The sequence below is a fragment of the Ahaetulla prasina genome, chromosome 3 (assembly GCF_028640845.1).
Source record: "Ahaetulla prasina isolate Xishuangbanna chromosome 3, ASM2864084v1, whole genome shotgun sequence".
Taxonomy (NCBI): domain Eukaryota; kingdom Metazoa; phylum Chordata; class Lepidosauria; order Squamata; family Colubridae; genus Ahaetulla; species Ahaetulla prasina.
In genome coordinates, this window is record NC_080541.1 from 1,810,483 (window position 1) to 1,827,279 (window position 16,797).

Consider the following 16,797-nt stretch of genomic DNA (forward strand, 5'->3'; position numbering starts at 1 on the left):
GAAAGAGGGAGGGAGAAGGAGGGGGGCAGGAGATCCACAGCAAACCTTGGCAGCTTTCCTTGCCAGCTCAGAGGAGGGTTGGACTGTGTTTGGCTTTGCTGCAACCATGGTACTTTCTCTTAAGTGCCCTCACCCTTCCAAGCTATTTATACCTCCTGTTTAAAGGCAGACATCCAAAGCAGGTTTATTTTCCAGGCAGGGGCGGTTGTGTATTATTTGCACAAACTCTGTGTAAGCACTTCGAACTCACCAGGAATCCGGAGAACTTACCGTAATTGCTCTTCGGATTAGATCCAAGTGCGCTATTGTTCAATTCAATGTTTCTCAAGCTTTGCAACCTGAAGAGGGTTTGAACTTTGATTCCCAGGATTCCCCAGCCAGCAAAGCTCCACACTCAACAAGTTGCTGAGATTTTGAGCAGCGCTCACTGGATTTCTTGCAGTTCTCCCTCACGTTTATTCTTGTAAGATCCTGCTAGTATTCAGAATCGGAATAAGAGTTGGAAGGGACCTTGGAGGTCTTCTAGTCCAACCCCATGCTCAGGCAGGAGACCCTTTAGCAGGAGTCTCCAACCTTGGCAACCAGACCCTTTAGCAGGAATCTCCAACCTTGGCAACTTTCAGACTTGTGGACTTCAACTCCTAGAATTCCTCAGCCAGCAAAGCTGAGCCAGCAAAGCTTGTGGACTTCAACTCCCAGAATCTGAGCCAGCAAAGCTTGTGGTCTTCAACTCCCAGAATTCCTCAGCCAGCAAAGCTGGCTGAGGAATTCTAGGAGTTGAAGACCACAAGTCTTAAAGTTGCCAAGATTGGAGACCCCTGCCCTACAGTATACCATTTGAGACAAATGGCTGTCCAGTCTCTTCTTAAAAACCTCCAGTGATGAAGCAACCACAGCTTCTGGTGGCAGGTCGTTCCCCTGGTTAATTGTTCTCACTCTCAGGAAGTTTCTCTTTAATTCCAGGTTGCTTCTCTCCTTGATGAGTTTCCATCCATTGTTTCTTCTCTTTTCTCCACACTACTTGCTCACGATCCGAGTCCAATTCTCTGTATCTTCAGTCAAAAATGTACATTTTCTTCTTCCTTTCGATGGCTCACTTTTCCCAGCAGGATGGGGAAACCATGACAAAGAAGGACCAGGGGGGACATGATAACAGTCTTCCAATATTTGAGGGGCTGCCCCAAAGAAGAGGGAGTCAAGCTATTCTCCAGAGCACCTGAAGGCAGGACAAGAAGCAACAGGTGGAAACTCATCAAGGAGAGAAGCAAACCTGGAATTAAGGAGAAACTTCCTGACAGTGAGGACAATTAACCAGTGGAACAGCTTGCCACCCGAACCTGTGGGTGCTCCATGACTGGAGGCTTTTAAAAAGAGACTGGAACAGCCACTTGTTTGAAATGGTATAGGGTGTCCTGCCTTAGCAGGGGGCTGGACTAGAAGATCTCCAAGGTCCCTTCCAGCTCTATTCTGTATTGACTTGGACTTCATGCATCAATCTGATGTCCCTGCACCTTAATTTGTCTTAATTCCCTCCCTCCCTCAGAGTACATCTTCTGTTGGGTTTATTGTTTGTTTGTTTGTTTACTTATTTACTTACTTACTTATTTTGCTGGCTGGGGAATTCTGGGAGTTCAAGTCCACCCGCCTTTAAGTGGTCCAGGTCAGGGGTGAAATGCTCCCAGTTCGGACCGGATCGCCTGATCCGGTAGTGATGGCGGCGGGTGGTTCGGAGAACTGGTAGCCAAAATCCCTGCCCCCACCTCCCTCCCCACCCCAGCTGAGCCGTGCAATCATCAGAGGCTTTCTTTTTTACTTTTAAAAGCATTATTTCTTCCGCCGAAAAAATGCATTTAAAAGTAAAAAAAAAGTCTCTAATGATCTCACAGCTCAGCTGGGATCACTGGGATCGCTGGGATCGCTGGGATTGTCAGAACCCTTTAAAAGCCTTTTTCCCTCTGGCAATCCCAGCTGAGTTGCCTGATTTAAAAGTTAGGGAAAAAAGTTGGCCACGCCCACCCAGTCACATGACCCCCGCCACCACCAAGCCACGCCCACAGAACCGGTAGTAACAAATTTTACATTCCACCCCTGGTCCAGGTTGAGAAAGACCAGCTGGTTCTCCTTGGTGTTCATTCTTGTAAGGTCTTCTCCACAATACAGATAGTCCTCGACGTACAACAGTTCATTTAGTGGCCGTTTGAAGTTACGACGACACTGGCAAAAGGGATTTAGGACTGTTTTTCACACACAGCATCCTGGTGGCCACAAGATCAGAATTTGGATGCTTGGCAACTGGTTCATACTTATGACGGTTGCTGGGATCATGATGTGATCCCCTTTTGTGACCTTCTGACAAGCGAAGTCAATGGGGGAAGCCAGATTCACTTAACAACAGTGGCAAGAAAGGTCATGAAATGGGGACAAAGCCCACTTAATGTCTCACTTAGCAACATAAACTTTGGCCTCAACTGTGGTCGTAAGTCGAGGACCACCTGTAACCCCATCTCCACATTTTCCAGAGATGTTCACCCAAAAGGGTTGAAGCCCATTTTGGAGTAAACCTGGTGGACCCCATGTGGGCTGAGATGAAGGCAATGCCAACCTTCTTCTCTTCTGCAGTGCCTCTCGTCCGCAAACATCTTTGAACTAGTAGGGAAGACCACGTCTGGAGAGGTCAACCTCACGTCTGCGGAGCTGCTGACCTTCTCGGCAGGGCTGGTCTTCTACTTCTCTGACCCCGTGGACGCCTGCGAGGCCATGACCAAGAAACACTGGGTGCCCGAGGTCCACGATTTCCAAACCAAATTCTTCAATTGGAGCTCAGCGACTGGACCCAACCTGGAGAAAATTTCCCGGCAGATGGTTCTCATCCAGAAGAATACCAAGTCCGTCAAAAAAGAGGAGGTAAGGGGCCACTGGAGGGGCCATAGCTGGCATGGGAAGAGTCCTAAATGAGAAATGTTCCCATAGAGATATTGAGAGACTGCTTGAGTTGCAACCGACTCCAAAAAATTCTATTCTATTCTATTCTAAAGTCATAAAAATCAATAAGTCCTAACAGTCATAAAATCACCAAGCCTGTCTTATGAACCGATATAGAATAGAATAGAATAGAATAGAATAGAATAGAATAGAATAGAATAGAATAGAATAGAATTTTTATTGGCCAAGTGTGATTGGACACACAAGGAATTTGTCTTGGTGCATATGCTCTCAGTGTACATAAAAGAAAAGATACGTTCATCAAGGTACAACATTTACAACACAATTGATGGTCAATATATCAATATAAATCATAAGGATTGCCAGCAACAAAGTTACAGTCATACAGTCATAAGTGGAAAGAGATTGGTGATGGGAACGATGAGAAGATTAATAGTAGTGCAGATTTAGTAAATAGTTTGACAGTGTTAAGGGAATTATTTGTTTAGCAGAGTGATGGCCTTCGGGAAAAAACTGTTCTTGTGTCTAGTTGTTCTGGTGTGCAATGCTCTATAGCGCCGTTTTGAGGGTAGGAGTTGAAACAGTTTATGTCCAGGATGCGAGGGGTCTGTAAATATTTTCACGGCCCTCTTCTTGATTCGTGCAGTATACAGGTCCTCAATGGAAGGCAGGTTGGTAGCAATTATTTTTTCTGCAGTTCTAATGATCCTCTGAAGTCTGTGTTTTTCTTGTTGGGTTGCAGAACCGAACCAGATAGTTATAGAGGTGCAGATGACAGACTCAATAATTCCTCTGTAGAACTGGATCAGTAGCTCCTTGGGCAGTTTGAGCTTCCTGAGTTGGCGCAGAAAGAACATTCTTTGTTGTCCTTTTTTAATGATGTTTTTGATGTTAGCTGTCCATTTATAGTAACAGTGCAGATAGAACCCAGAATTTCCATAAAACCTACAAACTTCTCCAAATCCTGGAGAAACTACAAACTTCAGTTGGCCTTCAAAGGCCAGTGAAGTGAAGCCGGTGCAGATTTCCAAAGAAGAGACTGTTGGGTCAAGGTTTGAGAAGACAGACCTTCTCTGAGAAGGTGGGTTAGATACCATCAGCACCAGATGGGCTCATAACTGGCTGGCCCACCACACTGAGTCCATAATGGAACTGCATCTCCGTGGAGGGAAGGGAGCCATGGGGTACCCCAAGGCCTTGTTCTTAGGCCCAGGACTCTTCAATAGCTTCATAAAAAATTTAGATGAGGGAATAGAAAGGGAACTCATCGAATTTGCAGACGACACCAAGCTGGCAGGAATAGCCAATACCCCAGAAGATGGGCTCAAGATCCAGAAGGATTTCAACCAACTTGAACACTGAACCGTATCCAACAAAATGAAACTCAACATAGAGAAAAGTGAAGTGCTACACTTAGGCAAGAAAAACCAAACGCACAGGTTAGGTGAAATTTGGCTCAATAGCTGTGAGAGGGACCTTGGGGTCCTAGTGGATGATCCCTTAAATCAGGGGTCTCCAACCTTGGCAACTTTAAGACTTGTGGACTTCAACTCCTAGAGTTCTGGGAGTTAAAGTCCACAAGTCTTAAAGTTGCTGAAGTTGGAGACCCCTGCCTTAAATATGAGCCAATGCAGAACGGCTGGCTGGGGAATTCTGGGAATTGAAGCCTTTACGTTCCCCAGCTTGGACATCCCTGGTCTAGAGTCTCCTGCTTGAGCGGAGGGTTGGACTGGAAGACCTCTCAGGTGCCTTTATTCTGTCCCTCTTTCACCCTTTAAATATGAGAGAGAGACTTTTGCTCTTTAAACACAGCGAAACCAGCTTTTTACTTGTTCCCTTCTATGCCTACACTCATACAGGTACCGCCCTCGACTTACAAAAGTCCATTTAGTGACCATTGGAAGTTTTTTGTTTTGCAAGAAACCACTTCAGAACCTCCCCAGTCGACAAAGTATTTTAGGCTCAATGTATTCTTTTTTTTTTTTAAAGGAATTTGTCTAAATATTCAGTAGACCTTTGATTTCCCAGGACGTTAACGGTGGTGGGTGGATGGATGCATTAAAGTGAAATCTCTACTTGTGGTTTGCGTGGTTTTCTTTGATTTACAACATTGGCATAATTCTACAGATCTCTGCCTTTTTATATTGAGATACTCAGATATCCCAATGGGGTGTGATATAGCCTTGAAAAATACCACCAAAAAAGGAAGACGGAGGGAAGGAGAAGAGACGCACAAATACACATTTATTGGAAGGTCTCCCGCTTGATTAGGTGGCTGGACTAGAAGACCTCCAAGGTCCCTTTCAGCTTTATTCTATTCTAGTCTAGTCTAGTCTAGTCTAGTCTAGTCTATTCTTTCTATTCTACTCTACTCTATATTCTCTACTCTCTACTCTACTCTACTCTACTCTACTCTACTCTACTCTACTCTACTCTACTCTACTCTACTCTACTCTACTCTACTCTACTCTACTCTATCTTTGATAGGGCTAGACCAGGGCTCTGCAACCTTAAACACTCAAAGAGCCATTTAGATCCATTTTCCACAGAAAACAAAACCTGGGTGGGCGTGGCCAACTTGGGTCATTCACTCCCAGTCACATGAAGTACACGCGCGCGTGCACACACACACACACACATTGCCACGCCTACTCATGTTTTCTGGCTCCCGGTGTTTTCTTTTCTATGGGAAACAGGTATCTCTTTTTGTCTCTCTCTCTCTCTTTCTCTCTCTCTCTCTATATATATATATATATTCCCTCTCTCATTTCTGTTCTCTCTATATATCTCCCTCTCCCTCCTTCCCTCTCTTTCTCCCTTTCTCTCTCCCTCCCTCTCATCTCTTTCTCCCTCTCTCGTCTTTTTCTCTCTCTCATCTCTTCCTTTCTCTCCCTCCCTCTCCTCTTTCTCTCTCTATATCTATCTCCTCTCCTCCCTATTTCTCCCTCCTCTCATCTCTTTCTATCTCCTCCCTCTCATCTTTCTATTTCTCTCTCTCTCTCTCATTTGTTTCTGACTCTTCTCCTCTCTCTCATTCTTTCCTCCAGCTCTATATCATTTCTCTCTCCCCTTCTCTTTCTCTCAATTTTTCTCTTTTCCTCTCTCTCATTCTCTTCCTCCATCATTTTTCCATTTCTCTCCTTTCCTTCCCTCCCTTTGTCTCTCCTCCTCCTCCTCCTCCTCCCTTCTCTTTATTTCCTCCCTCCTCCTCCTTCCTCTCTTTCTCCCTCTCTCATTCTTTCCTCCAGCTCTATATCATTTCTCTCTCCCTCCTCTCATCTCTTTCTCCCTCTCTCGTCTTTTCTCTCTCTCTCTCTCTCTCTTTCTCTCTCTATATCTATCTCCTCTCCTCCCTATTTCTCCCTCCTCTCATCTCTTTCTATCTCCTCCTCTCATCTTTCTATTTCTCTCTCTCTCTCTCTCTCATTTGTTTCTGACTCTTCTCCCTCTCTCTCATTCTTTCCCTCCAGCTCTATATCATTTCTCTCTCCCCCCTTCTCTTTCTCTCAATTTTTTCTCTCTTTTTCCTCTCTCTCATTCTCTTCCTCCATCATTTTTCCATTTCTCTCCTTTCCTTCCCCCCTCCCTTTGTCTCTCCCTCCCTCCTCCTCCCTCCCTCCCTTCTCTTTATTTCCTCCCTCCCTCCCTCCTTCCCTCCCTCCTCTTTCTCTTCCTTCCTTCCTTCCCTCCCTTTGTTAAACAAACAAACAAGCAAACAAACCAACACTTTCCGAGTTCTACTAGTTGTGTTGCTGAAGCAACAGGAGCCACATGGCACCAACTCTGTCAGACCTCAAACGAAGGGCAGAAATCTATATTGTTCCCTTTCATTATAACAAGTTAACATGGTCGTTGCATACTTTTGCTTTTATATATATATATATATATATATATTTCTTTTATAATGTGTTGATTTTCTTATGTTGATGTTTGTGTATACTGCTGTGACAAAATGAAATAAAAAAAAAAAATCCTAGACTCTCGAGAGAGGCGACCCTCTTGGCCCCACAACCTCCGCTTGGGGCTTCTCTTTTTCTCCCCTTTTCTCTCTCATCTCTCATCTCTGTCTCGCGGCCAAGCGGGAGACCCATCCAGCGCCTGGATCACGAATCCCTCACCCACCCACCCACTGCCGCCAGTGCGCTGTGTCCTTCGCGGGCAGCTCAGCACCAGCCGCGGTCCCCTTCGTGTTGGCTCAGGAAGGAGGGGAATGCGGAGGAGCAGCTGCCCGCCACTGGATGCAAGAAGAGAAGACCACCCCCCTGCCCATTTCGGCCAACCCGCTGCCCAGCCTGCCCATCCCTCTGTGTAGCCCAGGAATCACCCAGCCCAGCCCAGCCCAACCCAGCATCCCCCTGCCCAGCCCAGGCTGCCCGCTGAGCAGGAGAGGGGTCAAAGAGTTGCATGCAGCTCTGGGGCCGCAGGTTGCCAACACCCAGGCTAGACGTACCTAGCACTCTCAACCATTAGTTCATGAATTGAATTTATTAGTCTTCATCTATAGCTGGAAAAAAAAAATCCTAGACTCTCGAGAGAGGCGACCCTCTTGGCCCCACAACCTCCGCTTGGGGCTTCTCTTTTTCTCCCCTTTTCTCTCTCTCTCATCTCTCATCTCTGTCTCGCGGCCAAGCGGGAGACCCATCCAGCGCCTGGATCACGAATCCCTCACCCACCCACCCACTGCCGCCAGTGCGCTGTGTCCTTCGCGGGCAGCTCAGCACCAGCCGCGGTCCCCTTCGTGTTGGCTCAGGAAGGAGGGGAATGCGGAGGAGCAGCTGCCCGCCACTGGATGCAAGAAGAGAAGACCACCCCCCTGCCCATTTCGGCCAACCCGCTGCCCAGCCTGCCCATCCCTCTGTGTAGCCCAGGAATCACCCAGCCCAGCCCAGCCCAACCCAGCATCCCCCTGCCCAGCCCAGGCTGCCCGCTGAGCAGGAGAGGGGTCAAAGAGTTGCATGCAGCTCTGGGGCCGCAGGTTGCCAACACCCAGGCTAGACGTACCTAGCACTCTCAACCATTAGTTCATGAATTGAATTTATTAGTCTTCATCTATAGCTGGAAAAAAAAATCATGGCTTGGCAGAAAAAGCGGGAAGACCAGCCTCAATTTCTAACCTGCTCTCCTCCGCTCACCAGCCCTGTGCAGAAATCGACCAGGTCCTTAAGAGCAGCACATCCGTTACCCACCACGTGGCATTGAACCCAGCCTGGAAGGTTTTGGCCTTCCTCTCCTACCACATCTTACGTGGGGGCTGCTTCCATGCGCTGCCCCACGAACACTACTTTTTGGACTACATTTTCCAACACTACAGCAATGGGACTCAGAACCTCACTCTGGCAGGTAAGTCTCCAAGCTGTGGCTTGCACACCTGGGTGGGAATTAGAGGAAGAGAGAGAGAGAGTGAGAGAGAGTGCCCAAGGATTTGTGAACGCCTGTCTTAAGAGACACCAATTCCCTACGATCTCCTTATTTTATTTTATTTTATTTTATTTTATTTTATTTTATTTTATTTTATTTTATTTTATTTTATTATTTTATTTTATTTTATTTTATTTTATTTTATTATTTTATTGATTTGATTTGATTTGATTTTTATTTTATTTTATTTTATTTTATTTTATTTTATTTTATTTTATTTTATTTTATTTTATTTTTATTATTTTATTTTATTTTATTTTATTTTATTTTATTTTATTTTTTATTTTTATTGATTTGATTTGATTTGATTTTTATTTTATTTTATTTTATTTTTTTTTATTTATTTTTTATTTTATTTTATTTTATTTTATTATTTTATTTATTTTATTTATTTTATTTTATTTTTTATTTTTTTATTTTATTTGATTTTATTATTATTTGATTTGATTTGATTTGATTTGATTTGATTTGATTTGATTTTATTGTATTGTATTTTATTTTATTTTATTTTATTGTTTTATTTTATTTTATTTTATTTTATTTTATTTTATTTTATTTTATTTTATTTGAACGGTTGCAGGATTTGGGTTTGGCCAGTCTAGAGAAAAGAAGGATTGGGGGATGGACGGACATGATAGCAGTCTTCTGGTATTTGAGGGGCTGCCATAAAGAAGAGAGGGGGGGAGTCAACTTATTCTCCAAAGCACCAAAGAAGGCAGGACAAGAAGCAACGGATGGAAACTCATCCAGGAGAGAAGCAACTTCGAAAGGAGGAGAAATTTCCTGACAGTGAGAACAATTAACCAGTGGAACAACTTGCCACCAGAAGTTGTGGGTGCTCTATCACTGGAGGTTTTTAAGAAGAGCCTGGCTAGCCGCTTGTCTGAAATGGTCTAGGGTCTCCTGCTTGAGCACGGGGTTGGACTAGAAGACCTCCAAGGTCCCTTCTAGCTCTATTCTGATTGACTGGTGCCTGCTCAGGATCCTTGGCTTAGGAAATTTGGCTTGAAGATATAACTTGCAACGTTAGGAGATTTTGCCCAGAATTTGGTATCTTTGGAAAGGGTGGAGACACCCCTGTCGTCCTCACTACTGGCTATTTAAAGATGTAGTAGAGTTACCATCATGATCTGCAACTCTTCAGAGCAGTCTTCTCTTCTGACAGAAGACAATATTTGTAGCTCAGGGTTGAATTGACCTATCTATCAACACTGATATTGCTACCGTGAAGGTCTGCAAGAAAACAACCAAACTCAGAGAGTAACAAGGACCTCACAGTCCTCCTCCTCCTCCTCCTCCTCCTCCTCCTCCTCCTCCTCCTCCTCCTCCTCCTCCTCCTCCTCCTCCTCCTCCTCCTCCTCCTCTTCTCTTCAGAGCCTCAAGAACTCCACAGTTCAACCCTCAGCTACAAAAATGATCTTCTACTAACCTTCTATTTATTTGACTATTTCATGACACCATCTATACTTGGGGGACAAAGCCGAGATATAAATAACAATAGGCCTGGGACACGCACACAGCCCTCCATCTATATCAGCCATGCCAATCTTGACAACGTGAAGACTTGTGGGCTTCAACTCTCAGAATTCCCCAGGCGACCATGTTAGGAGCTGAAGTCCACTGGTCTTAAAGGTGCCAAGGTTGGACACCCTGTTTTCCATCGTGACTGTGGTAGAAGAGCTAAAACAGACTTCTCCAACAGGGTGGCCTTGAGTTCTTCTGGCCTTCAACACTTCCTAGTCAACGTGGCCAAAGGTTCAGGAGACACAAATCCAGCTCATACGAGGCGATTGTTTGATGGGATTGTACGTCACCTTTGAGGGCATCTAAATAAAGAGGTTAGGACTGTCCTCCTAGATGGACTCAACTCCCATAATTCTTTGGGTCAGGCTACTTCAGATTTTGCAGGGTTGCTTTGTAGCCAACAGATTTAGAGGACCCCAAATTGAGATGATGAGTATAGAAGGACAGGTAGGATGGGAAGAATGTACAATGACCTCTGACCTTTCTGGATTTACAACAGGGTTGACCAAATTAATGGTAAAGTTGGAGGTCGGTCCTGGGAGAAAAGATGGCCATGACCATGGCCATGACCATGATGGCCATGACCACGGCGACCACGTACACGATGGAGACACACATGATGGCCATGACCACGGCGACCACGTACACGATGGAGACACACATGATGGCCATGACCACGGCAACCACGTACACGATGGACACACACATGATGGCCATGACCATGGTGACCATGTACATGATGGACACACGCATGATGGCCATGACCACAGTGACCACGTACATGACGGACACACGCATGATGACCATGATCATGAAAATGCCACACACGGTGGCCATGATCATGAAGATCACAAAGATCACTCAGACCATCACCATGGCAACGAAACAGGCCATCACCATGGCAACGGAACAGGCCATCACCATGGCAACGGAACAGGCCATCACCACATGGAGCCCCATGGAAACAGAAGTGAAAGTTCTCCGGTCCGCTCAAAACGAAGTCTTGCAGACTTGGAAGAACGAGACGTCCACCAGAACATCTGGGACACGGTGAGACATGTCCTTCTTTAACACTGCCAGAGGCGTACAGGTGAGCCCACCTGGAGGTTTATCTGCGTCCTCAGGGTCACCTGAGTAGTGCAAATGGATGTGGAGCCTTCTTGGAGCTGCTGAAAGCGTTGTAGACTAGAGATTGATGATATCGTAGCCCTTTGCACCACTCAGGTGACCCTGAGGACAGAGATAAACCTCCAAGTGGCCTTAAGGACCCCCTAAAAGGATGCAAATGACCAGATGTATTTAAGGAATATAAATCCTTCCCTTCTCTGCCATTCAGTCAGAGCTGAAGAAGCTTCTTGGATGAGAAGCGAAATGTCTTCAAAAAAAACCCCCAGAAAGTCCAGTTGCTTCTTGAAAAAAAGCACCTTTGTTACCCCACTATTAAGGATGGCGGGTCACTTCGGCCCCCCAAGCCAAGTGCCGGTCCCTCAAGGATCTTTCTTTCTTTCTTTCTTTCTTTCTTTCTTTCTTTCTTTCTTTCTTTCTTTCTTTCTTTCTTTCCAGGTCTGTCTCAGCCCCACTGATATCTTCAAGATTTATGAGATCGATGATGCCATCGGAATCAGCCGCCCAGATTTCACCCGCCTCAGCCCAGCTCTGGTGCAGCAGCAGCTCAGCAAGGCCTGCACGGCCCCGCGGAAGGTTCCAGAAGAAGGGCGCCTCACCACGGCTGAGAGTGAGTCCGTCCCTAGGAGACCCCATTTGCCCCAGCCCTCTCTAAACACGGAGTGTGGTCAACCTTGGCCACTTGAAGACTTGTGGACTTCAACTCCCAGAATTCCCCAGCCAGCGCATGCTGGCTGGGGAATTCTGGGAGTTGAAGTCCACAGGTCTTCAAGTGGCCAAGGTTGACCACCCTTGCTCTAAAGCCATCAGGAAAATGGTTCCTGCCAGAATCAAACCACCGCCTTGAAGGTCTCCCATGGAGAATCTCCCTTCTGTTATTCTACTGAGCTTCTACACCCCAGTCGCGACTGGTCGTTTCTGGGGTTTGAACCTCTAAAGTTTGAAGCAATGTGGAGGTGACTAGGATGCTGGTCCCACTAGGAACCTCTCAAGCCACCCAGGGCCTCGTGGAACGTAGGCACGTAGGAGGAGGACATCTCCTCGGAACGGCCACTGACCCGTTCTTGCACGGGGGTAAACTCTTTGGTCATGCACATACACACAAACACACACACACAACCTTGAATAACGTGTTTTGTAAGTGCACCGAGTGCATCTCCTGTACCGGAGACAATTTTCTTGTGTGGCTACCACACTTGGCCAGATAACGCTATATTTTAGTCTTTTCTGTTCTGTTTTCACTTATTCTGTTCTGTTTTGTTACATTCTGTTTTCGATATTGTGTCCTGTTATCTATATCGTATCCTGTTCTGTTTTCCATATTCTATTCTGTTCTGTTGTTTTCTATATCCTATTATGTTATGTTTTCTATATTCTAGGGTCTATTCTGTTTTTTAGATTCTGTTTTCCATATTCTTTTTTTAAAATTTAAATACTTTTTATTTTTTAAAAAATAACAAGACATAACAAACACTAACATAAAACATATACTACTTCTTTACATCAGCTTCGTATCGGTAATCCTCTATTATTTACATTTTCCCCTCTCGTTTTCTTTCATTATTTATTTATTTTATTTATTTATTTTATTTTATTAAATTTTTATACCGCCCTTCTCCCGAAGGACTCAGGGCGGTGTACAGCCAGAAATAAAATACAAGATATATACAATTAAAAGAAATTAAAATATAGCAATTACTAAACGGCTGATAGTTAAAAATGAATTTAAAATTTAAAATATTAATAAAACCCCAATATAAAATCAAAACTATTATACTTTTCTTTCTGTCCCATTATCCCTTATTTTTATATATATATATTCCATCATACCTGTCATTATAACAATACATTTTCTTTCATGCACTACCTCTTTTTTGTGACCTTTCCCCCTTTTTCGTCATTTACCATTTCTAATTTCTATCCAATTATACAATTTATTCGATACTATATAACAATGGTAGTCAACCTGCTCCCTACCGCCCACTAGTGGGCGTTCCAGCTTTCATGGTGGGCAGTAGGGGTTTTGTCCGATACTGAAGCACTTTCCATTTTTTTAATTTAATTGACTTTTTAAAAAAAAATTTCATAGCATTATTTAAAAACATTTTCATTAGGTTTTCATAAAATTCCCCGTGACAATTTAAATTTCGGAAAATATACTATTTGAATCGCCCACACATAAGTTTAGTTCACGTAAGTAAACTTACTTCTATGTAAGTGAAACTAAATGGCGCTATAGTGCGACCGCAAACAAAAGAGCCTCGTCCCAGACTAACTCGCGCATCTCCCCTCACACCATCCAGCTGTAACAGACAAGCAGAACTGGTAGCCGGCGCCCCCCCCCCCCAAACCCAATCCATGATGCGCGAGAGGCATGCTCAGACGACGATACACGGCGCATTACTGTGGAACCGGTGGGCGGTTAGAAAATTTTACTACTAACAGAGATACAAAAGTGGGCGGTAGGTATAAAAGGGTTGACTACCCCTGCTATATAATATTCCATATCTTCCTTTTCTTTGTTAATTTATCCATCCTCAGCACAATCCAGAATTTTCCTTATCGCTTCCTCGTCCAATGGTGTAGTTCTCATTTTTCAGTTCTGTGTATATTTTCTGTTCTGTTCTGTTTTCCATATTGTATTCTGCTCTGTTTTCTCTGTTCCGTTCTGTTCCGTTCTGTTCCATTCTGTTCTGTTCCAGTGTAGCCTAGCCTATTCTGCTTTTCTTGGGTTATTCCTCCCTCCCCTCCCTCTTTTCCAGAGTACATCTATGGCTCCCTGGCCACGTTGCTGGTCTGCGTCTGCGCCCTTTTCGGCATCGTGGTTCTGCTCTGCACCGCTTGCATCAGTGCCTACCAGTACGTCATCCAAACTTTTGTCAGCCTGGCCGTCGGATCGCTCACCGGCGACGCCCTGCTGCACCTCATCCCGAAGGTCCGTGCCGGTGGGGTAGGAGACTTGAAAAGGGGTCCCGAAGGTTTGGGGGAAGGTCACAGGTTGGGCACCCCCTGAGGTGCTGGGTTAGGTGGGGTTCTGCAGCCCGGTTGGTTCCTTCCATCCGAAGGTGGGAACTGTGGGCATGAGAATGAAAAGGGGCACAGGTACTCCTCGACTTACAACCGTTTGCTTGGTGACCGTTCGAGCACTGAAAAAAAGTGACTTATGACCCTGTTTCACACTTACGACCGTTGCCGCATTCCCCCATGGTCACGTGATTTACATCTGAATGCTGGGCAGCTGATTCATATTTATGATGATCCCAGCATACCCTAACCCAGGGGTCTCCAACCTTGGCAACTTTAAGCCTGGAGGACTTCAACTCCCAGAATCCCTCCTCCACGTACGCCCGTCATCCACTGAAGCCTTACCTTTTGGAGATCTCTGGATGTTTCTCGCTTAACGGAGGCCACGCCATGTGACCATAATGAGCAGGCTCCCTTCCGGTTGTTTTTCAAGGACTACCTTGCCCTACGCAGGTGTTCTGTTTCCCTTCCCCCAATACTCCCAGCAAAGAGTCAGTCAGAGGCCTCCTTTTCTGATTTATTTACATATATATAAATGTCCTGGCTACGTCTACCCACAGGCCTGCCAAGTTTCTGGAGATAACAAGGAAATTACAGATAAGGCCAGAATTACTCACAAATATATTCTTCCCTCCGTTGATACAGTTTGCCTGCGCAAATTCATTGCTTTGTCCAAGACAAAAAACCAGGAAGTCCCGCCTCCTATTTATAGTCTCTGCAGATGTCACTGCATGACAATTATGACTTGGCTTTATCCCAACTCTTCCGCTGCTGCGCACGCCGGTCATGCCTGCGTAGTCTTGCATCACTCCAAAACTGTTCTTGGGGCGTTGCCAAATCAGAAGGAGGCTCCATGGAATCAGGCTTTGCCGGCCCCTCCTCCTCCCTTTGAGTGGGTGCCAGGGAGGGAAAGGGCTCAAGAGAAGCAGGGCTGGCCAGGTCTTCTCCCTCACTTTCTGAATCATCCGAGTCCAGGAGTCCGGGTCCAGGAACCTGGGTCACAACAGCAGGGCAGAAACGTAATGGAAGTGTAACTAGTAGCTCGTCCAGATCCCACCTCTCATGGCTCCATTGCAGTAGTTTCTCAAGGACCATCTGCATTTGGGCCCTGCAGAAATGTAATGGAAGTGTAATTAGTAGCTCTACCAAACCCGACCTTCTCAGGCTGTACGACTGCTCTGAAAGACCTCTCTCCTTCTGCTCTGGGTTGCAATCACACCCGGACCCCTGCTCTCGTTTCAGTTCTTGGGCCTCCATTCTCACTCCCACAGTGAGGGCGATGCGCACCTCCACCATGGGCCCGAGGCCAATGACAAACTCTGGAAGCTGCTGGCTGTCCTTGGGGGTCTCTACCTCTTTTTCCTCCTGGAGAAATTCTTCACCCTCCTGGGACATTCGCACGAGGAGGTGAGTCAGCTATAATATAATATAATATAACAACAGAGTTGGAAGGGACCTTGGAGGCCTTCTAGTCCAACCCCCTGCCCAGGCAGGAAACCCTACACCATCTCAGTCAGATGGTTATCCAACATTTTCTTAAAAATTTCCAGTGTTGGAGCATTCACAACTTCTGCAGGCAAGTCGTTCCACTTATTAATTGTTCTCACTGTCAGGAAATTTCTCCTTAGTTCTAAGTTGCTTCTTTCTTTGATCTTTGATCAGTTTCCACCCATTGCTGCTTGTCCCGAGTTTCCCATCCCATGGCAACGGAATTGGGGGTGAGGGGTGGACAAGAAAACCTATCAAGGAGACCTCCAACCTAGAATTACGGAGGAGTTTCCTGACAGTGAGAACAATTAATCAGTGGAACGGCTTTGCTCTAGAAGTTGTGGGTGCTTCATCAGTGGAGGTCTTCGAGAAGAGATTGGACAGCCATTTCTCCAGAATGGTGTCGGGTCGTGATGGGAAACCTATGGCACGCGTGCCACAGGTGGCACACAGAGTCATATCAATGGGCATGCGAGCTCAGTTCCAGTGCACATGCGCATGCCGGCCAACTGATTTTTGGGCCTTCTGGGCCACCTGAAGTAGGAAAACAGGCTGTTTCTGGTCTCTGGAGGGCCTCCAGGGTGGGGAAGGCCGTTTTTGCCCTCCCCAGGCTCCTAGAGAAGCTCTGGAGACTGGAGAGAGCAAAAAAATGGGCCTACCAGGCCCACCGTTATTTTGTTTGTTATTCTGTAATTCCAAAATACCCAAAGGCAGGAGAAGCAACGGATGGAAACTCATCAAGGAGAGAAGCAACCTGAAATTTACTGACAGTGAGGACAATTAACCAGTGGAACAGCTTGCCACTGGAAGTAGTGGGTCGCTCCATCACTAGAGGTTTCCAAGAAGAGATAGGACAGCCATTTGTCTGAAATGATATATAGGGCAAGACTTGTGGACTTCAACTCCCAGAATTCCCCAATCACCATTCCCCAGCAATTCTGGGAGTTGAGCGCCAGAAGTCTTAAATTTCCCAAGTTTAGATACTTCTGGCATAGGGTCTCAATGGTGGTCCTAAATAGAGGATTACCTGAAGTCCTCTGAGCCCCTCTGCTGCCATCTGGTGGTCCTCCAAATATTTATTTATTTTTTTATTTTATTTTGTCACAACAATATATGTAGGAATCATACAAAAGATTATATAGTATATAAACATATATGAGTAAATATAAGGAGGTATAAGCATATATATAGAAAGAAGAAAAGAAAAACAATAGGACAGGAACGGTAGGCACATTTGTGCGCTTATGCACGCCCCTTATGGTCCTCTTAGGAATG

At 45.5% G+C, this 16,797-nt stretch overlaps 1 protein-coding gene across 1 annotated transcript in view; it reads left to right on the top strand.

Moving 5' to 3' along the window:
• The window catches only part of SLC39A4 (solute carrier family 39 member 4), a 40,546-nt gene that overhangs the window by 17,136 nt on the left and 6,613 nt on the right, over positions 1 to 16,797 (top strand). The window contains exons 2-7 of the mRNA XM_058178181.1: positions 2,620 to 2,904; positions 8,079 to 8,283; positions 10,385 to 10,935; positions 11,449 to 11,620; positions 13,773 to 13,945; positions 15,277 to 15,441. Of these exons, the coding sequence (XP_058034164.1) occupies positions 2,620 to 2,904; positions 8,079 to 8,283; positions 10,385 to 10,935; positions 11,449 to 11,620; positions 13,773 to 13,945; positions 15,277 to 15,441 (1,551 nt within the window). The remainder of the gene's footprint in view (positions 1 to 2,619; positions 2,905 to 8,078; positions 8,284 to 10,384; positions 10,936 to 11,448; positions 11,621 to 13,772; positions 13,946 to 15,276; positions 15,442 to 16,797) is intronic.